Source organism: Gracilinanus agilis, chromosome 3 (genome assembly GCF_016433145.1).
Source record: "Gracilinanus agilis isolate LMUSP501 chromosome 3, AgileGrace, whole genome shotgun sequence".
NCBI lineage: Eukaryota > Metazoa > Chordata > Mammalia > Didelphimorphia > Didelphidae > Gracilinanus > Gracilinanus agilis.
This window is the reverse complement of record NC_058132.1, coordinates 36,062,704-36,086,072: the sequence shown is the minus strand read 5'-3', so window position 1 is coordinate 36,086,072 and position 23,369 is coordinate 36,062,704. Positions and strand designations below refer to the sequence as shown.

At 39.2% G+C, this 23,369-nt stretch overlaps 1 protein-coding gene across 1 annotated transcript in view; it reads left to right on the top strand.

The window, feature by feature from the left end:
- Positions 1-622: 622 nt before the first annotated feature.
- The window catches only part of CEP104 (centrosomal protein 104), a 39,681-nt gene continuing 16,934 nt past the window's right edge, over positions 623-23,369 (top strand). Inside the window, exons 1-11 of the mRNA XM_044667640.1 lie at positions 623-735; positions 3,860-4,033; positions 4,672-4,810; positions 7,772-7,834; positions 8,375-8,451; positions 13,140-13,308; positions 14,506-14,661; positions 15,193-15,411; positions 17,375-17,566; positions 18,210-18,377; positions 19,788-19,961. Of these exons, the coding sequence (XP_044523575.1) occupies positions 623-735; positions 3,860-4,033; positions 4,672-4,810; positions 7,772-7,834; positions 8,375-8,451; positions 13,140-13,308; positions 14,506-14,661; positions 15,193-15,411; positions 17,375-17,566; positions 18,210-18,377; positions 19,788-19,961 (1,644 nt within the window). The remainder of the gene's footprint in view (positions 736-3,859; positions 4,034-4,671; positions 4,811-7,771; positions 7,835-8,374; positions 8,452-13,139; positions 13,309-14,505; positions 14,662-15,192; positions 15,412-17,374; positions 17,567-18,209; positions 18,378-19,787; positions 19,962-23,369) is intronic.

Genomic DNA, 23,369 nt, shown 5'->3' with positions numbered 1-23,369 from the left:
ATGGGCAAAACACAAAATTAAAAAGTGTTTTAGAGGCTAAATTTGAAGGTCTCTTCCTGTCTCCAAGTCTAGCAGTCTGGGCTTCATGCCTAGGAAGAATCTAGATTTAAATTTTACTGTCTGTGATGAGATTTACTCATGAATGCTTCTTTACCCTCCAAATAATGACATCAACCTAAAAATTGAATAATTATAGTTTAGTAAAATTAAGTTCAACAAATTTTTAGAATAAAATTCTGGTTGACTCATTTATTTTCTTCCCTCTCATTTTTTCATTGTTAATTGGCCTATTGATTAAAATTACCTTTTCTCCTTACATAATCTGTGTAACTTTTTCAATTTTAGAAAAGATAAAGTAAAAATGAATGCTACTTTGTCTGCTAAAATTAAAGGTGTCTACAGAAATAGATGAAAAGATAAAAATTTGAAATTATTTTAAAGAAAAGTAATTGCTTGATTAAGTATTAATTAAGAATTACTTAAATTTTGTTTTCCTGAACATGTCTAAAATAAATATGAAAGGAATTAATAACAATTTCTGTAATAATTCTGATATTTCTATGAGTTCTTTTACTTTAAAAAAAAATCTTACCTTTTTTTATGAACAGCCCAACCGTACAGAATGCCACACAAGATTGGGTTTGTAGTCGTCAGTTCATCTGGACATGAAGATGGTTTCAATGCAAAAGAATTAATGGTCCATGCACCAACTGTTAATGGATGGAGATCACCAAGGTAAAAATAAATACAAGATAAATATGAATGAATGAATTAAAAGGAAATGGAGGGTGAGGTAACAACATTGTGTCCCTCGGGGACAATGTATGTTTCCTTGAATTCTAGGTCCTTGGTTTCATTGTAAATCAAATGATCAGAAGTGTAAAGTGGTCATAAAACCCACTTCTTCTACAATTTAGCTCATTATAATCTGACCACCTTGAAGTGACACCCATATCTCTGTCTTGAAACTTATATAAAATGTCTCAAACCTCTGACTTCAATCTGTTTCTAAAATCTGAAGTCCATTCTCTGTGTTACATTTTCTTCAAGAAAAGGGTCCTGATTCTGATGCCTCATTGTACCATGTGGCCTCTTCCATATTCTTGAGTGTGCTTGACTACTTTTGTTATATCAGAGGAAGATTTATTTTCCAAATCTGAGTGGAAATTACTGTTTTTGACATGTTAAAATGATTCATGCAAGTATATGTTATGTTAAAAAGTTGAGTACAAGTTAACTTTTTTAAAGTTAAATCTTTTTTGTCACTCACTGAAGTCTTCCTCTGACATTTAAAAAAAATTTTTCCATAGTTACATGATTCTAATTGCCTTCCTCCTCTCTTCCCTCCCCTCTCCTGGAGTTGACAAGCAATTTCACTGGGTTTTATATATATTATCACCCAAATCCTATTTCCATATTATTCATTTGTGAGAGTAAGCTTTAAAACCAAAACCTCAGATCATATAAACAAGAGAAATCATGTGTTTTCTTCTGGATTTCTACTCCCACAGTTCTTTCTCTTGATGTGGAGAATGTTCTTTCTCATAAGTCCCTCAGAGTTGTACTGGATCATTGCATTGCTATTAGTAGTAAAGTCAATCACATTTGATCATCCCACAGTATCACAGTAATGTTCTCCTGGTTCCGCTTATTTCACTCCGCGTTACTTCATGTAGGTCATTCCAGATAGAAATCAAGCAGTTCAGTTTGAACACATGGGTTGATGGGATACCCTTGGGGATGTAGACACTAAATGATCACCCCCATGCAAATATCAATAATATGAAAATGGGCCTTGATCAATGACACATGTAAAACTCAGTGGAATTGTGCATCGGCTATGGGGGGGGTGAGGAGGTGGTGGAGAGGGAAAGAACATGAATCATGTAACCATGGAAAAATATTCTAAAAATAATAATAATAAAATTTTTTTAGAAAGGAATCAAGCAGTTCATCATTCCCTGCAGCACAATAGTATTCCATCACCATCATATACCACAATTTGTTCAACCATTCCTCAATGGAGGGACAACCCCACATTTTCCAATTTTTTGCCACCACAAAAAACACAGCTATAAATACTTTTGTGCAAACAGAACCTTTCCCATTTTTTAAAAATCTCTGGGATACAAACCCAGTAGTGATATTGCTGAATCAAAGGGCATTCCTTCTTTTAAAGCCTCTGGCATTTTTTACAAGAGGACCTCGGACTCTTAAAGACTATTGTCATTGTAGCCTCCACTTTCATTGTTCCCACCAAGCCTCAATCTAGATCTGGTCAACTGAGAGGGATTGTAACTGTCGGTGGGAACCAGAAAGGTAGCCATATGGTGATGATTGTTGCTGCCACACCAGCATAGGAAGACTATCTCCGAAGACATCTGGGAGTTGTCATCTACATCAGTGAAAAGAGACCCCTCCCCCAGCTGACAGCCCAGAGCTATGGGTGTTTTAGTACCATCTTTTTTTTTTTTTTTTTTTTTTTTTTTTTAAAGCACTTACCTTCCATCTTAGAATCAATACTATGTAATGGTTCCAAGGCAGAAGTGTGGTAAAGGCTAGGCAATAGGGGTTAAGTGACTTACCAGGGTCACACAGCTAGGAAGTGTCTGAAACCAGATTTGAACCCAGGACCTCCTATCTCTACTAGGCCTGGTTCTCTATCCACTGAGGCACTCTTGCTCTTACTTAGCCCCTATTTCCTTGTGTCATAAATTCTTTGTGTTCCTTTCTCGCCTCCATTAAATTACGAATTCCCTGAGCATAGAGTCTGTCATCTCTGTATTTGGACCCCCAGTGCCTTCGATGGGTACATGTTAAACGCAGGCTAAATTAGAGATTGTCACTTACTTTGGCTTACTGTTGACAAGAGCCAAATGAATAGCCAATAATTTAGTTTTCAGTTCAGGACTTACTTATGGGTTATTAAAGTTACTTCTATACATAAGAGGCTCTACTAAGTGAAGGACTAATCTTGATAACGTCAGAGATCTCTGCTTATGTGTTTTGTAAGGTGAAATGATCTGTTCTTAAGGTGGGAAGTACCTAGACTTGCTTTGACTCTAGACCCATGTTGGCGAAGCCATGGTGGCCTTGGAGGGGGGGCTGCTCCCCTCCCCCTCTCCCCCGAGGACACTTGTTACATGTCCTGCCCTTCTGTCCAGCCACCCAATGCCAGCACTTCTTCCCCCCACTCTCTGGGGTAGTGTGGGGGGCTCACAAGTTGGCTTGAAGTTGCAGTTTGGACGTGTGATCTCTAAAAGGTTCACCAGTGCTGCTCTAGGCCACTTACCCCATGTAAAATGTGTACTTCTTGTTTATAACTGAGTATGTCCCAGTGGCCCCCTGATTTCAACACAAGACAATTCCCTTAGGTCAAGCACATCTCAGGAAAGCAGAGGAAAGTATTCTTCAATAAAGTCTCCCAAGATCAGGGCAGAGTTAACTCTATGTCTGCAGGTTCAGGAGAGCTGTCCTAAGGGGTACAAACGCTGTTGTCTTTTTTTGGATTTTTCAGATTGCTCCTATTTTGGCCTTCCCCCAAGAATAAGTCTAACCTTTCTTCCATGGAAATAGCCTCTCAGATTCTTCATGTCCCCACCTGATCTCATCTTCTTTGGGCTAACAATACTCAATTCCTTCATCCAGTCCTCATGGCATCTGTTACAGAGCATTCACTTCTGGTTGGAATCTTTCGATCCCATCACATTTTTGCTTAGTTAGGAAGCAGATATCTTCACAAAATGATTTCAAAATGTTTCACTAGAAATTTGAAATTAAGAAAGACTCATGTTAAATGACATCTAGAGGCCAGGTTTGTAAATACAAACTTAATTTGGAGAAATTTATTCTCTTTCAGATTTTGCCAGTTTCCTCAAGAAATTGTCCTTCAGATGGTGGAGAGATGCCGAGTTCGAAAACTTCAATTACTTGCTCACCAGTATATGATTTCCAGTAAAATCGAGTTTTATATTAGCGACAGTTTGCCTGAATATTTTGCACCATATCAAGCAGAGCGATTTCGAAGGCTTGGGTAAGAATGAAAGTACAAAGTTAATTCTTAACTTTAGTCAGTCTTGTGATCTAAATTTCTACCTGGGTCAAAATTTGCATAATTTCTTGGAAATAGAGCTTCAGTACCAGTTTTGTGTGGCTTTAATAATCAAAGGAAATAGTTTGGTTTAGCTTCACAATTCATTGCCTAATCATTCATAACTGGGCAATAGCTGTGGATATAGAAAGAACATAATTCCTAAAAGTTGAATTATCAGTCAAGAATGTATTCCCAGCGCTTCATAAAATATAGATCAACTCTCAGTGTAAACTGCCAACTAGGATCATGTTGACATAACATTGTTAGTTTATTTGCATACAGTGTTAAAAGATTTAAACCACATCACTATGGTAACTTTTATTACTAGTTCTCATTTGGCTTTTTAGATACAGAGCTTTTTCCCTTCGAAGAAGTATATTGCTCCAGATAATAATTCAGCCACTCATTATGGGGCAATTCTTTTTTTCACCAGTTTTCTCTGTATTGGGTAGTGGTGGGTTGGTTTTTGTTTTTTTTTTTTTTTTCAATATAACTATCCAGTAGGAATGAAGGAACAATTTACTTAATTGCACATGCTTATAGACATAAAATTCTTTAATTTTGCTTGGTCCTTGCAGTTATGTGTCTCTCTGCGACAATGAAAAAACAGGATGTAAGGCTCGAGAACTAAAATCAGTTTATGTGGATGCTGTAGGACAATTTCTCAAGTTGATTTTTCATAAAAACCATGTCAATAGATACAACTTATATAACCAGGTAAGATTAATCAACCTTCCCCATTAGTTGTAGCACTCTTTTAAAATGTTTTGTCTAGTCTAGTCAAATATTGTGATTTCATTTTCTTTTTTAAGAATACATTTTTGATATCTTGTTTTCACATCATCAAAATATCTCCCAAGTATCTTTCCTTCTCCCCCCCCCCCCAAAGAACCTTCCCACAGGAAAAAAAAAACTTAACCCAGACAGAAGGGCAAGGACTAGGCAAATGGGACTGAGTGACTTGCTTAGAGTCACATAGCTAGGAAATGTCTGAGGTCAGATTTGAACCCACTTCCTTCTAACTCCAGTCCTAGTGCTCTATCCACTGAGCCACTTAGCTGCCCCTACAAATAATATTGTTAAAAGAAAAAATTAGAAGAGAAAAAAAATAAGCAAAACTGATCAATAGGGGCAGCTGGGTAGCTCAGTGGATTGAGAGTCAGGCTTAGAGATGGGAGGTCCTAGGTTCAAAGCTGGCCTCAGACACTTCCCAGCTGTGTGACCCTGGGCAAGTCACTTGACCCCCATTGCCCACCCTTACCACTCTTCCGCCTAGGAGCCAATACACAGAAGTTTAGAGTTTAAAAAAAAAATAATTAAAAAAAACTGATCTTTATACCACAAAAGTCTGAAAATGTGCTGTGTTCCACAACCATGGCTCTCCCTCTTCTGCTGAGAAGTGGGATAGAGTATCTTCCCCAGTCTTCTCTTTGGGGCCATGCTTATTCCTTGAAATTTTGCTGCATTCACTTTGGATTGTTTTGTGATGCTGTTTTGCTTAGGTTTTTTCCATTTACATTGTTGGAGTCTTTGTCTATTGTTTTGTTCTTTTTAGCTCTTCTTTCTGCACTGTGCATCAGTACCTTTAAGTCTTCATGGTTCTCCATATTAAAAAATCATGTTCATCATTTCTTAGAGCACCATAATATTCCATTACATTCATATATCACAGTTTGTTTAGCAAGAAGCTTAGCTTTATTTACAGTTCTTTGCTACCACAAAAAGTGTTGCTAGCTATAAATATTTGGAGTGTGGTAGCCTTTCTTCTTGTCTATGACCTTTGGGGATGAGGATGGGCATATGCCTAATAATGAGATCTTGGAGTCCGAGGATCTACACGTTTTGGTCACTTTCATTGCCTAATTCCCGCCTGTTCTCCACAGTGGTCATTGCTGAATCATAGCTCTGCCAGCCACACCACCAGGGTGCCTATCTTCCCCCCAGTTCCTTCTACACTGACTATTCCCAACTTCTGTCATCTATTCATTTGCTGGGTGTGAAATAAAACCTTGTGGCTGTTATGATTTGCATTTCTCTTGTTGTTTGGCGAATTGGAGCCTTCTTTAATATGGTTATTAATAGTTTGCACATCTTCTGCTAATAACTATTCTTATCTTTAGAGAAAGGTATGATTTCATTTTCAAAGCATACTCTTCCAGTTTTTCCCTAAGCATAGCATCTTTCCTAAAAGACTCTAAGACTGGATTTAAACTTCACCAAACTCGTATGAAATGACGGCCTTGTTAAAAAATTGAAAGCATTATTTGTAAATGATAGGTTGTACTCAAATCCTCATAGAACCTCTGATTTCCCGTTCTTAACAGTTTCCTCTCTTGCAAAGTAATGATAGAAATGGATTTTTACTCAGCCTTGGGACTAAATGATTGCAAAGAGTTGCCACACCTTCTTGGCATAGTGGCACGCACACAGACTTCCAAAACCCATTGATCAAAGGTTTGGGGCTGTAACTGTGTAGGAGAACTCAATTGAGCCAGAAAATGTAAACCATGGTTCACTGGTTCTCCCTCACCAAGCTCCACAGCAAGAAACTAAAAGCATCAGGTTTTGCTACATCCAAAGCACTGACAATGGTCTCCCGGGAATCAGGACTGTTTGTGATTCCCTTCAGTGGTTCCCTCTGACTTGTAGACATGCTTTGAATGCTTAACCATTTTCATAGGTGCTTTAAAATTTCCCATATTTGAACTAGCAGTTTTAGCAAGTTTTATCCACACATTTCCAAATAATTAGTAAAGTTCTAGGTTCTTCATTTCTATTTCTTTTCTTTTTCAGTTCCAAGGCAAAAAGAGTGCTAAGGGCTAGGTATTAAGTGCCTCAGCCAGGGTCACCCAGCTAGGAAGTGTCTGAGGTTGGATTTGAACTCAGGACCTCCCATCTCCAGACCTGGCTTTCCTTCCACTGAACCACCTAGCAGCCCCTTCTGTTGCTTTTCTCTGTAAAATACTTATGGAATTGATATGGTCTGGAAGTTACCCTACATTCTCAAAGACTGTGCCCACAAAGTGCAAGCCCTGGCAGGGCCACCTCCCAATTTGGAAATACTTTGAGTCAGGGCCCAACCATGGGATGAGTGTCATTCAAGGACCAGCTTAGCAAAATTACCAGCTTTTCACTGTTGGGGAGACCACCAGGTGAGGGGTTTTTCAGCTACACCAATGCCCAGAGGCATAATCAGGATAGAAGAATGATCCTTACAACTTCAGTCACAAATCCTTGCAATATTGAAGTCTGCAACTGATGGGAACTTAAGGCTTAAAAATGTAAATGGTGCATTATTAGCATTAAAGACAAGGCAGAAAGAATTGTAGTAGTCCATCTTACTCCCTGGCTACTGTGGAGGCCAAGATTTTTATAATTTTGTGTTTCAATTTTTATTTTCTTCAATGAAATTAAAATGTTGGAAGTGCATTAAATCCATTTCTAATTATATAATTTTATTTCATGTCCAACCTACAGCATTAAAGGTCATTTTCTCTATTAAGCATTCTAGCTTTTGGTAGATGAAGAAGTTAGTCTTTGAAATTCAGCTCTTTAATGTTCATTTATGTGTAGTTTAGAGACCAGTAAAAAGTACAAATTGGTAGTTTGTTATGAAGGGACCAAAATGCCTCATACCCTCTGTGTTTAATTTCCGTTGTTTCGATTTTCTATTTTTAGGTTGCTTTAGTAGCAGTTAATATCATCGGGGACCCTGAAAACTGCAGTGATGAGAGCAATATCGTAAGTTTGGGAAGTAAAATTCCAAAGGAAAAAAAATTAATTATTTCTAAATGAAAGTGTTTCTTGGGAAAAAAAAGTATAATCAAACTGTCATGCAAAAAAAAACCCAACAAAATTAATAGTAAAGTGACTAGTTTTAATTCCTATATTGTAGTGAAACTTTTCTTTCATCTGGTATTTCTGACTCTTTCTCTAGTTAACAAGGGACACTGAGCCATTCAGAATCCGCAGGCTATTAAGTGGTGCTGTCTTTACAACATAGCTTTTCTGGGGCAGCTAGGTAGCACAGGGGATGGAATGCCAGGCCTGGATTTGGAAAGACCTGTGTTCAAATGAGGCCTCAGGTATTTCCTAGCTATGTGACCCTGGGCAAATCACTTAACCCCCATTGCATAGCCCTTACCATTCTTCTGCCTTAGAATCGATACTTAGAATGAATTCTAAAACAGAAGGTAAAAGTTTGTTTTTTAAAATAGTTTTTCTGTTTTGAGTATAGAATCCTCCGTGATATTAAGTTTGTTTTTTTCCTTGTCCCCGAAGACCTCCAGAGAGAAGTTGATTGATCATTATCTTGGACAGAGTTCAGAGGACTCAGGATTAGATGGATCATATTTTGGGTAAGAATGTTGGTCCTTTAGAAAGATGAATTTCTGTAACCATTTTCCTAGGAAGCTTGAAATATTGGAGGAATATAAAGCATTTCCTTAGAATTCTGTTTTGTGTACTCTATAGTCTCCTCATTTCTCAATAAGCCAGTAATTGGATTGTCATAAATATATTTACAGATTAAGGTCAGGAATTTAAAAAGAAACATAATGCATTACCCTTTCAAAGATGACCGTATACTTCAGATAATTCTTGTATCTAGATAACTGAATTTGTCAGACATCGCCAAGAAATTAAAGATATACCACCCAAAGAAGTCCAGCCTATTTTGTTGTTGCCACTCCCTAGGATTGGCCACTTCTATCTCCTTGGCCTGCTTTTCTCCTGTGATTTAGGGCTCCACATAGCAACAGGCAACTGCCCCAAGGTCATCTGTCCACAATTACAAAGTGAAGCGTGAGGGGTAAGACAAGTTACTGATACTCTGAAGAAGGAAACTCCCAGCCTTCATATCATGCTCCTTCCTCTAGTGGTTTTGTCCAGTCTCACAGATGCCCTGATGAGTTGAGGGGCTTTGTGGTAATCACAGAATCTTGGAATTTAGAGTTAGGGAGGACCAGAGAAGTCATGAATCAGTCCAACCATATCTGAAAGGAATGCTCAGGCCCCATCCCCAAAAATGGTGGCCATCCAGCCTTTGCTTAAAGTTCTCCAGGGAAAGGGAACATACCCTCTCCCAGGGCAGCCCTTTTTCTTCTGGGATAGCTCCAATTTTTAGGAAGTTTCTTTGTGGTTCAAAGTCTAAATCTGCTTTTTTTTTTTCAACATTTAACCATAGTTCCTGGTTCCAGCATCCCAGGTCAGATAAAACACGTTTAGGAGTCCTCCTCAAGACAGCTTTTCCTGTCCTTGGATGTGTGCCTCATGTGTTCTCACATTCTTCACTCCAGGCTCCATGTTCCTGGTTCCTTTAGTTGATGCTCAGATGGCTTGGACACAAGACACCTCACTGAGATGGTTACCTTCCACTAGTGATGATTTCCAGTTTTTCAGTGTATTCCTTAGACAGTAGTGCCCAGAACTGAATATAGTATCTGAGATGCAGTCTGGCAAACCTTTATTCCTGGACGTTACCACTCTGTAGCCTCATGTCCCATACTCTAGCTTATTTTCAGTGTGCACTATACTCAGACACCCTGATCCTTTTCAACCAACTACTGCTAGGTTCTGCCTGCTGAGCCTCAACTTGTAAACTTGTGAAGCTGATTGTTCTTAACACAAGTGTAATCTTTTACATGGATATCTATAGAATATCTTCTCATTTGAATCCAGCCAATCCCTGAGGCACCCCACTGAAGACCTTTTCAACACTTATACTGAGTCTGGTGGCCGACCCAGTCTGAATGCATCCAGTCATGTTAATGTCTTGTCCCCATTACTCTGTCTCTGCCACAGGAATAGGATGGGATACTTTATAAGAAATCCTGCTAAAATCTAGGTAAATTCAAGTGAGGCATCACTCTGCTCATAATAGTTTAATAACTGTCTGAAAAGGAAATAAAGGTTGGAATCGTATAACTTCTTCTTGATGAAGCCCTGCTGGCTCCTTGTCTTCACAGCTTTTTCCTTGAGATATCTCCCAACCATCTCATTAATGATTCTTTCCACAATTTTCCCAGGAATCCAAATCTAATACTCTTTTGTCTTCCCTCTTTTGAACATCAGAATAACATTTGTTCTTCTCCAGTCTTGTGGTACCTCTCCCACTTTCCATGATCTTTGAAATATTACTGACAAGGAGGCAGGTGGGTGGCTTAGTGGATTGAGAACCAGACCTGGAGATGAGAAGTCCCAGTTTCAGATCTGACCTCAGATACTTCCTAGCTGTGTGATTCTGGGCAAGTCACTTAGTCCCCATTGCCTACCCCTTCCCACTCTTCTGCCTTAGAAGCAATACATAGTATTGATTTTAAGATGGAAGATAAGGGTTGGGTCGTTGTTGTTTTTTTAAAGAAAAAGAAATATTACAGTAATCATATCTGTTCTTAGCAGGGTGCTGCCATGCAGTTAGTACAAGACAGTATTCAGCAAATACTGCTTAAATGCTTATTCTTCCTTTTTTCTTTCTTCCTTCCCTTCTTCCTTCTTTTCTTCCTTACTTTCTTCCTTCTCTCTTCTTCCTTCCTTCCTGCAGTTCTTCCTCTCTCCTGCTTTCTCTCTTCCTTCCTTTTCAGTACACAAGGATGTATACAGTTCATTTGGGCCAAACATTCTGAATTTATCAAAGGCAACTTAGAGGTTCAGTTACTATTGTTTTCAATTATCCTTTGATGTCAGCTCACTATCAACCATTTTTGTTCTTTTTTCCAGTACAAAGATCATTATCCTTCACAGTGAAAACCAAAGCAACATGAACACTAAGCAGCTCCACCTTCTCCATGTTGTCAGACATCTTTGTCCTGTCTGCTCCAAACTTGGGTTCTATCCCTTTGTTGCGCTTCCCTTTTCTCCTAAGCACAACAAAACCAAAAAACCTTCTTTTTGCCTTTAACCTCTCTTGGTGGCATCCACTCATTCTGAGCTTCACCATTCCAGATGCTATTTTTACAAAGCTTTGGCACACTTTGCCGTTTATCCTATTGCCTTACTTTGCTTCCCTCTTGTGTCCATTTCTTTTTTTAAAATCTAGGTTGTTTAGTCAGATCCCTGAGTATCCACTTGAGACAAATCCCTTTTTCAGAATTTCCTTTTTGTCAGTTTTCTTTCCCTCCTCGACTAACTTCCCTGCAGAAATTTAATACATGAACTCCTCCCTGTCCTTCTTGGGGCCCCTTTGAAATCAGTTTTCCCCAAAGCTGGCATGAATGTCAGACTAGGATCAGCTCTTCTCTCCTCTGGTACAAATTCTAGGATAGAGAAGTCACTTTTCCCCTAGAAATCCCATCATTTACAACCAAGCAGCTATTAGAATCAAGTCTGGAAGAAAAAGTCCCCTTGTTGGTGCCTCTAGCTTTTGAAGGATGAAATTATAACTAAAGCAAATCAATAAAATAGTTGCTCTGCTCTTAGCAGAGAAAGAGAGATCCAGCAGATGTCTGGATAATTGAAGTGTTTCTTCTCAATTGCATCTTGCTTCTGTGTCAGACATGATCCATTTCCCAAATTCTTCATTTATTTCCTCTTTCCATTCAGATATTCCAGCAACAAAATATCTTGTTTCTCCCACCATTGTTAATTTTCACATGATTGCTTTCCACCATGCTTCCATGCTTGAGTTCCTGGATTTCTTCATAATCTAATCATAATATGTAAAGCTACTTCATCCCACCCACCCCTTTTTAGAAACTTTATTTCTTTGGAATAACATATCCCCGATTACAGCATCATGATTTTGATCTAGAGACAATTTGCTGCTATTTATGAGGTCAATTTTTTTCTTTGCTAATTCCTTTTGCTTAATCCTAAATGAACCATTTGTATGTAAACATTTGGGGTCATGAGTTTACTACCAGATCCTTCCTTGGGTTTTATTTCCTATGAACTACTGACTGTCTCAACTACTATTCTTCCCTCATTATTATTGTTTTTGGTATCTAACTTGGAAGATATATATAGACATTTCTCTCCCCCTCCCATTGTCCTTTTTAGTTTAAAGTTCTTTTCAATAGATTTGCAGTACTTCAGAAAAATACATGATCCCGGGTCCCTATCAGCTCAATCCCATCTTTAAGTAGGAGTCTGTCATCTCTTTATTTTAGACAATTGTCCAGCAGTCTAAATCCCATTGTTAGACACTATATTCTGAGCCAGCTGAACAACTTTCCAAATCAGTTTTTCTTTTCTGCATTTCTTGACTCCACTGAGCAGCTTTGAAGAAATCCCAACATTTGCTCTATGCTTTTCATTTTTTTGCTTAATACTTGATAATCATGGACAGTACTTCTTAGGTTCTTTCTAGCAGTGTCATTTGTACTCATATGAATGACCAGAAATGGGTAGTTGTTCTCGATTTTGTTAAGGCTTGAGAAATTCTCTGTTATGTCTTGGCTACATGCTCTAGGAAGAGAATAGGCCAGTATTGTTATTATCAGGTCAACATGCCTAAAGTCACAAAGGTAATAAGCGACAAAACCAAGATTGAGCACAAGTCCTCTGCCTTCAGATCCCATATTTTTTTCACTGCACCATGGAATGTGAGCCGCAGCAGAAATTTAGCAACCGCTGGCTTAACTTTGTTTTAAGAGTTTTGATTGTGTAGAATACAACCATTTATGCTGGTCTAGGATGAAGAAGGAACTAGATGGGAATATTTCTCAAGAACCTGGCTTGATTGGGTTGCTAAAATATACAAGATAAATTAAGACCAGTATGCCTATGACTTCCTACCATAATTTATACCCTATATCACTCAATTTATCAACTCTTCATATCTATTATTCTCTAATTGCTTCATTTATGTTATCCTTGGCTTCCCAAGATTATAATAGACTCCATGACAGTGGAGACTGTATTATACTGCTTTCCTATCCCCTAAATCTATGACAATATTGAGCACCAGTTAGAATTGAACAATAGCAATAGTAAGTCATACATATCTAGCACTTTCTATCATACAAAGTATTTTTATTTAATATTTAATAGGTAACACTGAAAGGATTATTAAAATTCTTTTTAAAAATATTTTCTGTTTTTCCTTCAGGAAACCCGACTATATTTCTCCCCTGGATGATTTAGCCTTTGATATGTACCAGGATCCAGAAGTTGCACAAATAATCCGTAAGTTAGATGAGAGGAAACGAGAAGCTGTCCAAAAGGAGCGCTATGATCATGCGAAAAAACTGAAACAGGCTATTGCTGATCTACAAAAGGTAACTTGAGTAGGAAGAAAAGAATTATAAAGGAGAAGATTTATTCCTAATGCTATATCATTTTTGTTTCTGAATAATGCTCTGAATGAATAAGATTCAGTATTTTTCAAGCATCCTTCCTCATTCCTTTGTCCTGACAATCCTAGAGATGCTCTCACATTCCCTATCCCAGAGCTTCTAAAACTGGGGTAATTAGGATTGAGATTTTAAGCCCCATCTTGTCCAGTAAACAAAAACTAGTTTAATCCAAATGTGTTCAGGAAGAAGAATGACAACATCCTTGAGTCATTCATTGGGATAAACTAGGAAGGCCAATCTAAACCAGGCTTATCCTGATTTCTTCATCTAGATCAGTGAAGATATTGGAATCCTGTGACCAGGCATTTGACTTTCCCCATCACCATGAAAAAACCAAAGAGGGACTACAAATTATTAGCCTGCCTTCTCATTAAATATTCGCCAGTTAGAGATATCTTGGGAAGGACTAAATAATAAACTTCCAAGATTGTATTTAATTACTCAGGAAGCTGAATGAATTTGCCTTTGATCACTGACCAATTCATTTATTAGTAATTACTAGCCTGATCAATACAATACTTTTTCTTACCTGAAACCCAATCTTTTGGAATTTTTAGTCATATAATAATTATAATTATAATAATAACTAACACATATAAAGTGTCTACTATGTGTCGGGCATAAATGTGATTCTCACAACAACTCTGGGAAATAGGTGCTATTATTATCTCCATTTTACAAATAAGGAAACTGAGGCAAACAAGTTAAGTGACTTTTCCAAGGCTGCACAGCTAGTGTCAGAGTTCTTCTTAAATTCAAATAATCAAACCTGGTTAGCATGCTTCTAGCTTGCTCCTCATGAGTTGATATGAACATGTAAACAAAAATCCAGGTTACTTGGACAGACAAAAATCAAAATTCTTTACAAAAATCGAAAGTTTACTGATTTGTCCACCGTATGTCAGGCTATACTAATAAGATGCCCCATTATTGTGGTTCTGGTCATCAGAAGAAAGAATGGGTTTAATGCAAATTAAAGGTGAAATTTAGGTGATTTTGAGGGTTTTTAAAAGTCGTAAAACAGCCTGGCTTGCAGTGTGAGCAATATTTGCAGAGGGATAGCCTCGGCCTCTTCGCTAAATTGAAACTTGAAATCAGAAGTGAACGTTCTGCCTCCAGGTTGGGGAGCGCCTCGGCAGGTATGATGTGGAAAAGCGTTGTGCTGTGGAGAGAGAAGACTATGACCTGGCCAAAGAGAAGAAGCAGCAGATGGAGCAGTATCGCACCAAGGTGTACCAGCAGCTGGAGCTTCACGATCTCCTGGATTCCCAGATGGTGAGCTGCGGGCCCGAACGACAAATCAGGACCGTCAAGATTGCCAGGGCAGGCATTACACAGATGGAGCTCACAGGCTTTAAGCAGATTTTAACACAAATGTTTAACAAGGCATTCCTTCATTCACCTGACATGCACTTTTAAAAATACCTGGCATGCTTATGGCTCTGTGAAGACAGAGAGAGAGATGCATAACACACGGGGTCCCCAGCCTTGAGCCGTCTGCACTGGGTGGGAGGGGAGGATCGAATAGGCTCACAAACAACTAAAATAAAAACTAGAAGGCTCCTCTAAGTAATCTCCAGGCCTGTGCTTATAAAAAGCTTCTGGTTTAATCAAATTAATCAGTTTATAATCATATGTGCTGCCATTTGGATAGCCAGCACTGTGAGGACACAACTGGAATGGCCCTTAATGTGCTTTGTGTGGCTGAGGGTTCGGTCTTGGAGCTGCTCTGGCCAGTGTTTCCCTTACAGACAGTTGTTATGCAGTGAAGAGGAAGACTTCAAATTTTCTTTGTTCTCTTGGTAGATTCGAAAGCCTTTCGATTTTCCCCTGGCACCTATGGTCCATTCTAGTAGCCCTCGCCCGCAGAAATCTTCCCAGTCGCTGCTGCACCGTGAGGAGCAATCAGGAGAGAAACCCTGCGTGGAACCTTCCAAGTCTCAGCTTCACAGTTCTCCAAATGTTAAAATGCAAGCCGCCGTCGGGCAGCCGCTCTCAGCCTCAGATCCTCTTTCAAAGATCAATGTGAGTAGCTCGAAGCCAGACCCATCCCAATTCCAGGGAGCCGCAGGAACCCTCCCCAGACCCCCCAGACCCCCTGCTTTCAAGCCCATTTCCTTTAGTCCATGTTCCACGGGAATGTGTGCCAGGCCAGGGCCAGTGTGTGCCCTGAAGCAGAAGCTTTTCTCCTGGTCAAGTCCAAAACACTGATTATCTTTCATGTCTGCCTCTTCAGATTTCTTTGTGAACTTCTCTGTACTCTTTTCTTTAATACTAACCTATATTGGAGCAACTAGGTAGTGGAGAGGATAGAGTACCAGGCCTAAAGCCAGAGGTCCTGGGTTCAAATCTGGCCTCAGGCACTTTATAGCTGTGTGACCCTGGGCAAGGCACTTAACGCCCACTGCCTAGCCCTGACCGCTATTCTGTCTTAGAACTAATACCAGGAAAATGGAAAGGATGTCTGTTGATTAGAGAATGTGATAGTGATAGATGAGCAGATTAATTTTTTTAGATCTTAGAAAGAACTCCATGAGATAATGAAGAGTGAAATGAGTCGAACCAAGAGAACATTATATACAGCTACAGATATAATATCTAAAGAATAATTTGTGAACATTCACCTCCAGAGAATGAACTGAATAAAGTAAACACAAAAGACATTATATGTACATATCTGTTGGCCAGATGGTGCCTTCTATGATGTAGGGAGGAGAGGGAGGGACTGAGATATACCTAGAAATTATTTCTATTAATAATTTTTTTAAAGCAAAGGAAAAAAGAATCAATGCTAGAAGAGAAGTTAAAGAGTTTTTTAAAAAATAATTTTTTTAAAAGTACTGATCTATATTATTTGTGTAGTAGAAAGAGCTCTGACTTATAGACAGAGGACCTTGGTTCAAATCGTGCTCTGCTAATGACTGCCTGGGTGGCCTGAGCAAGTCACTGTATTTCTCTAAAGCCTCCATTTTCTCACCCATAAAATGATGGAGATGGATTAGCTGATTTTCAGTCCTTTTGGCCTTAAATTTGTCATCCCATGAGCTCCTCTACTCTAACCATGTCAATATTTCTCATTACATATACATCATAAATAGTATTTGCATTTGATGTAAATAACTGTCAGATTTGTTTTATAAATAGAAATGAATTTGAAAATATGAGCCAGCAAGGTGTTTCTGTATTAAATCATTAACATAGAAATAACATGACCAAAGCTACATATAGTAGATTCTTAATATTAAAGTCCTTTATATGGGCCAGCTACCTAGCACAGGGATAGAGTGTCAGGCCTGAAGTCAGGAGGACTGGGATTCAAAGTTGGCCTTAAAACACTTCCTGGCTAGGCGACCCTGGGCAAGACACTTAATCCCCACTGCCTAGCCCTCACCACTCTTCTGCCTTGGAACCAATACTTAGTATCTGTTCTAAGGCAGAGGGTAAGAGTTAAAAAAATATATACTTTAATGAAATTGAAAGCTGTCTGTTTAGCCTCTGATTTCCTTTTTTAAATGGGCACTTTAGGCCAGCAAGTGAATGAATATACTAAAGCATATGAACCTCATAATTGCTGTTTATCCCCAAGCTTAGACATAGCTTGACATTACCAAGAAAAAAATAGAGACTTTGTCATTGTCAGCTAATTTTTACTTTGACACCACTCTGGTGAACTTGTTGAACTTATACTTCTAATGGTAAGTAAATAATAATTCAGGAAGAATTTATACCACCTTTCTTACACGTAGACGGTGTTAGGGACATAAAGCCATTATCTATTTTTTTTTCTGAGTCGAGTCATATGAAGGAATTATTCTAATAGTATTGCTATGCCATATATCAGATATGGCTTAAAAGGAATGATCTTTCAGATATGACCTTTATTTAGAGAGCACTAAATCCGAGGGTGAGGGAATAGAGAAGAAACCGCAGAGCAGGAGATCAAAGGATATGAGGTATTTAAAATCATTTTATTTTCATTCATTTTCAGGTTGATTTATTGCCTTATGATGAAAGACCTCTTCCAGCTGTTCTTAAGCAACAAGGAGAAGTGTATGTGGAGCCCGAGAAGGTTGAAGAAGATCTGCTTCCAAGAGGCAGCACTGCAGGAGAGCCAGAGCCCTTAACTGAGAAAGCACTAAGAGAAGCCAGTTCTACCATAGACGTGCTGGGAGAAACTCTGGTAAAAAGAAACAAGACCAAAAGTCCTTATAAAGCTTGATCTTAGACATTTGAATGTTAATTTGACTTGTAAAATCCCTTCATCAATAGTAGTGTTTTCATTATAAAGTACATGAAATTATCTGATGCTGAAACTAAAATTTAAGAACGTACATATGAATATTCTGTTCAAAATGAATACCTATTTGTTTTTAATGTTAGCCGTTCTAGTAGTGAAAATGTCAACTGTAGTCCTATCTCCCAGAGAAAGAAAAACCATTAAAAGCAAGGCATTCTCCCTTTAGAAATGGTCTTCTTGGATTTTTGTAGGTTTTTGTTTTCTAAAATACGTCTCTTGATGGGGCTTTTAATACTGTCCATTCAGTATGACATGACAGGCTAATTTTGTTTTTTAGTAGCAAAGCTTTTCATTTATTGTTGTTCCTGTTTCACATTTCTTTTTTTCAGTATATATATTTATCCTGTAGTAATTCCATGATTGGTATTCCTAGGCTTTAAATGCTTCATTCATTTATTTTGAAACCTCTTACTCGAAATATTTTTAATAAACAAAAGGAACTTCAAACAATATTCTTCTGCAAATGTAACCAACCATTTTCATTTTTCATTTTATATTAAAAAATGAGAATTTCTCTTTGCATTAGGTTGCTGGAGCTTATTCGAAGACCTGGTCATACCGAGAAGATGCATTGCTTTCATTGTATAACAGATTAATGGCAACACCTGTTGGGACCCCAAAGGAAGATCTGAAGAACCTGCTCAGAGCTGCTGTCTTTCTGATAAGAAGAGCCATCAAGGACCTCGTACCTTCAGTAAGTAACTGAACTCACTAACGCTATGCAAATATGGCATCTTATTCTCAATGTAACCGTATAATAGACCGTATTATGTATAATAGACACCAGACCAGATTGAACAGTATGTGAATGGATAGTTCTTGGCTTGAGGGTAATGACATATTTAAGAGTCAGGCTTCTCTGAGACCAGCATGCTCCTCGTATTTAAAAAATATAAGGGGGCAACTAGTAGCCCAATGGATAGAAAGCCAGACCTGGAGATGGGAGGTCCTGGGTTCAAATGTGGCCTTGGACACTTCCTCGGTATGTGACCCCAGGCAAGTCAGCTAACCCCAGTCTCGAGCCCTTACTGCTCTTTTGCCTTAGAACTGATACTAAAAAGGTAAAGGTTTTTTTTTTTAAAAAAGAGAAAAAAGAAGAATGTTCCATAATTATAGGTAAAAAGACTGAGATATTAGCCTTTCCTGGAGTCCTTTTAAATCTCGAGTTGGACAACATCATCAAAATAGTTTTGGATTTCTCCATACTGCCTAAAGCACATCCCATTTAATAATTTACAAAAATGTGGTTCCTGCATAACAGCATGATGGTCAACTTGTTGTTCTTTTTAACTCTTACCTTCTGTCTTAGTATCATCTTTAAGATAGAAGAGTGGTAAGAGCCCAGGCTCACCTGCGGGGAAGTGTCTGAGGCCAGATTCGCCCCCAGGTCCTCCCACCTCTAGGCTGGCTCTCAAACCGCTGTGCCAGCCAGCTGTCCCTCGGTTTGTATTTTATTTTCATGAAACCTGAGTAATCTGAAAGGCCTTTCAAGAAAGCGCTGAAACTCTTCCAAGTCTGGGTGGACACAATGAGTGGCCAGATCCTGTGCCCACAAGGGTTCACCATCCTTTATGAGGCAGCACAAAAGGAATGTTCTCGTAGCCGATCAAGGAAAAAGATTGAGGGGCTTAAGAAGGAAGAGGATGGTTGAATCCCTCAATGTGGCCCTTTCAACCCTCCTCACAGTCTGTAGCTTTTCCTCAAATGATTTATATCACATTCTGTTTCCCATCTCCATGCTTTTGCCTAGGTTGCCCCATGTCTGGAATGGTCTCCCTCTCCGCTCTTAAAGCTCAAGGCGCTCCCTCAGTGCCGCCACCTCCAAAGGCCTTTCCTGGTTCCCCTTGTTATTGCTAGGGCTTTCCTGCCCTCGCCTCCCGCTACTTGAATTTTGTTTTGGACATAAATTCCGATGCTGACTTTCCCCGCCTTCTCCCAAAGGGCAAACTGGAGGGCTGCGGCCATTCCTTTTGATCTCTGCATCATCAGGGCCCGGCCCAGGACTTAGCAGCCGCCTGTAGAATGGAAGCAAACTCCTAGCTGGGATGCTGGTCTTGCTAGTGCAGGAGCTGACGCACGTGTCTCTGCTTGTTGTTTTACGAAGGTCTTTCAGACATCACTGAAATTATTAAAGATGATTATCACACAATACATTCCTAAACACAAGCTTGGTAAGCCAGAAACCTCCATCACCGTGGAGAAGACCCTTCCCAATCTGCTGACCAGAACCGGGGACTCCTCCGCTCGCCTCCGCATCATAGCATCGAACTTCATTCAGGTAAAACCCCCTCGTGCAGCTCAGCGCTGACGGCCCGACAGCCTACTCCGGGGCTCCTCCGGGAGCAGCTGCAGGCTAGCCCAGGCGGAGGCTTGTTTTCACATCAGCTGGGAGTGGGATGTGCTGCCCCATTGGGGCCTCCCATCGCCAGCCAGGGACGCTGGGTGGGGAAGGAAAAATGTGGAAGAGATGAAGCCTGCTTAGAAAAGCAGGGTGACGAGGACTGGGGAACCTCTCAGTGCTCCGGGCAGCTCACTACCACTAAGTCAGGGACATGGTTCATCGGCGTCTTCAAGGTTTTCATACTTTGTCGCTACACTGGTGAAATCAGATCTGGACCAAAAAACACCTTCTAACAGGTGATGTGCCACAAGAAAGTCACAGAAATGGACCTCTTTAAATGAACACTCAAACATTTCTGCTAGATTTGCTTGTGGCACATGGGAAATGTAATTGGTAAAATGGGGTCATTTCTTCACCTATCAGCTATACGAGTAATTACTAATGATTTTTCTTTGCAGTTATCTTCGGCTAAGAATTACTAGAGTATGTATGTGAAATACGAGTTTATTGAGAGTATTAGTACTCCTAAATATGCCATTTTAACTTTTGTCGTGAAATGTGAGCTAAGACAGAATAAGATGCTTTACTCAGTCACTTCTGCATACTATTTTCCCTTAACTGGAAAATTAGAAAAATAATTGATGGTTAATTTAACCAGACCATTTTGAAAACTATAAATATATTTTTTTAATTTTTTAAAACCCTTACCTTCTATCTTAGAATATACTAAGTACTGATTCCAATACAGAAGAGTGGTTAGGTCTAGGCAATGGGGGTCAAGTGACTTGCCCAGGGTCACACAGCTGGGAAGTGTCTGAGGCCAGATTTGAACCCAGGACCTCCCATCTCTAGGCCAGGCTCTCAATCCACTGAGTCACCCACCTGTCCCATTAGATTTGTTTTCTAAACAGTAGAAGGCTGGGGTTTTTTGAAGTTTTATTAAAGAAAACTGTACTGAGAGGTTTGCCCCCCATGTGATCTTTTAACATTTGTAATAAATTCATATACTTTACAATGAATCTCTTTGATTCTTATCTTTGAAATTATACTGGATTTACATTCAGTTTGACCAGTTAAGAGACACAATCTTTAATAGTTAAAAATTTATTTTCATGCTTTTTTCTCATGCTAGCTTGGCTCTTCTGAGCTAAGGTTTCTGAAAGACTCTTATGACTTTGACATTGTATAGTCTTCTCTGTCTTAATAGAAAAGGAAGCATTAAATAAACCTTTGCTGAGAATATGTTTATTAGATGAAAAGATGTGGACTATGAAAAAAAACTTTATTTTTCACCAGCATTAAACCAAAAGTTGCACGAACTAGGCTGCCCAAGTATTCAAGATTTGTTGCTGGTGAAAATTTAAATAAGTATGTAAAAAAAACGAGACCTCTACTGTGTGATGTCCCGAAACCCAGGACCTGTAAAAATCTTCCTTTTCTTAGAGCTAAGGGTGACACACACATTGAAGATCATGTGCATGTAAGCCATTATTTTAATAACTGTCTTGCTGAAACTGCTCTTGACTGTTGTCAAATGTGAAATACATTTACTGTTGACTTTGAAAATATCAGCCAGAGATGAAAAAAAAATTTTTAAGTCATTGTCAATAAAGATGTAAAAAATTCATCATCAGTGTGCCAAGCAGAAAAGAAGATCTAAAGATGTTAAATAAATATTGTGTTTCTGGAAGAAAAACAGGGAGAAGGCACAGACCCAGAAGTAACTGTGATTTTGACACAGAGTCGACTCTTAGTGGCACAAAATGTTCTTCATTTTCCTTAAATTATCTATTTTGGTCTAGCCCTATTAGCAGTCTCGAAGCAAACCTCAGGGAAAACTGTATTGGAAATAAAACACATGGGGGCTCAGTAGATAAAGGGCCAGGCCTAGAGATGAGAGGTCCTGGATTCAAATTTGACTTCAGACACTTCCTAGCTGTGTGACCCTGGGCAATCACTTAACCCTGATTTCCTAGTCCTAACTTCTCTTCTGCTTTGGAACCAAAAACATAGTATTAAGTCTAAGATGGAAAGTAAGGGGGAGAGAGAAAGAGAGACAGAGAGAGGGAAACACATAATCAGTCAGACAGTCAGACAGTGCATTGCTTGTTTTCATACTGACTGAGAGTGATTTTTACCCAAATACTAGAGGATTACAGACCATTTTCTCCACAGAATGTGAGAAAATGGAGCAGCCACTCTTGTGTACACAAGGTTTAAGCACATTCCCGGGAGGGTATCACTTGAGTCATTGACTTTTGATTATTTACTGTGGGCACATATCCAGCCTTTGGGCAAAGGGGAAAAAATAAATTTTGACCTGGGCTTTTTGATTTTTTGACACTATTAAGAAAATCGTGGGACCTTGTTAGCTTTGTTCCAAAGTTGTGAGTTTTCTTAGAGCGCTCTTAACTTTTAGAGAATAGGTTTCCAATTATCTACTTGAAAGGAATTGTGAAGATAAATACAGCTGCTGTTGCTTTAAAATCAGGTTTGTAACATCGGCTTAAAAGGAGGAGAAAAAAGCAATCCTTATATTCATGTAGGCAAAAACACAAAAGGAGGGCAAAGTTCAGCAGTGATTTTTTTGAAATCGCCAGTTTTTAACACTCTCCATTAAAAGCAGCCCAGTGTAGAGCCCAGATGTCCTCTTAAAGTTCCCTATTTCCAGTAACAGCACATCATTCTTCTGTTGAATGCCTGTTCTTGATTCTCTTCTCTACTTCACCTCCCACATCCAATCAGTTACCAAGTTGTGCTGTTTCTCCTTCCATCGTATCTCATTAGTCCGTCCCATTCTTTCCACTCTCACTGCTAGCCCTCTAAATCAGTCCCTCTTTAGCTCTTAGAATAGCCTCCCGCCCAGGCTCCTTGCTTTCAGTTTCTCCTATCTTCAGACCGTCCATGCCATGACAGTTCTTCTGACACCTCATCTTAGTCATGGCACGCCCCTGCTCAAAGACCTTCCTGGGCTTTGATCTCTCTTCAGCCTCTCTTCCCTTGCTTCATCCACCTTCATTCTAAGAATGAAGCATCCCCTAGTTTCTGTCTGTTGAAATCCTTTTCCTTCATGATTCAAGTTCTGCCTTCCCTGATCCCAAGCAAGAAGTGATTTTCTCACTTTCGAATCTCTCTCCCTCTCTGGTTGGCTTCTCCTATGTGCCTGATTGCTTTCATACTAGTACTACAGTTGTTTAGTTATACGTCAGTTCAGAAGTCCCAGGGCCAGCTTGATTTTTCATCTTCATAAGCTCAGTACCTAACAAAATGCCTTGCGTAGGGTGAGCCCTTGACAAACCAATATTGAAATAAATTTTCTTTCTCTACAAAATAATGATTATTATG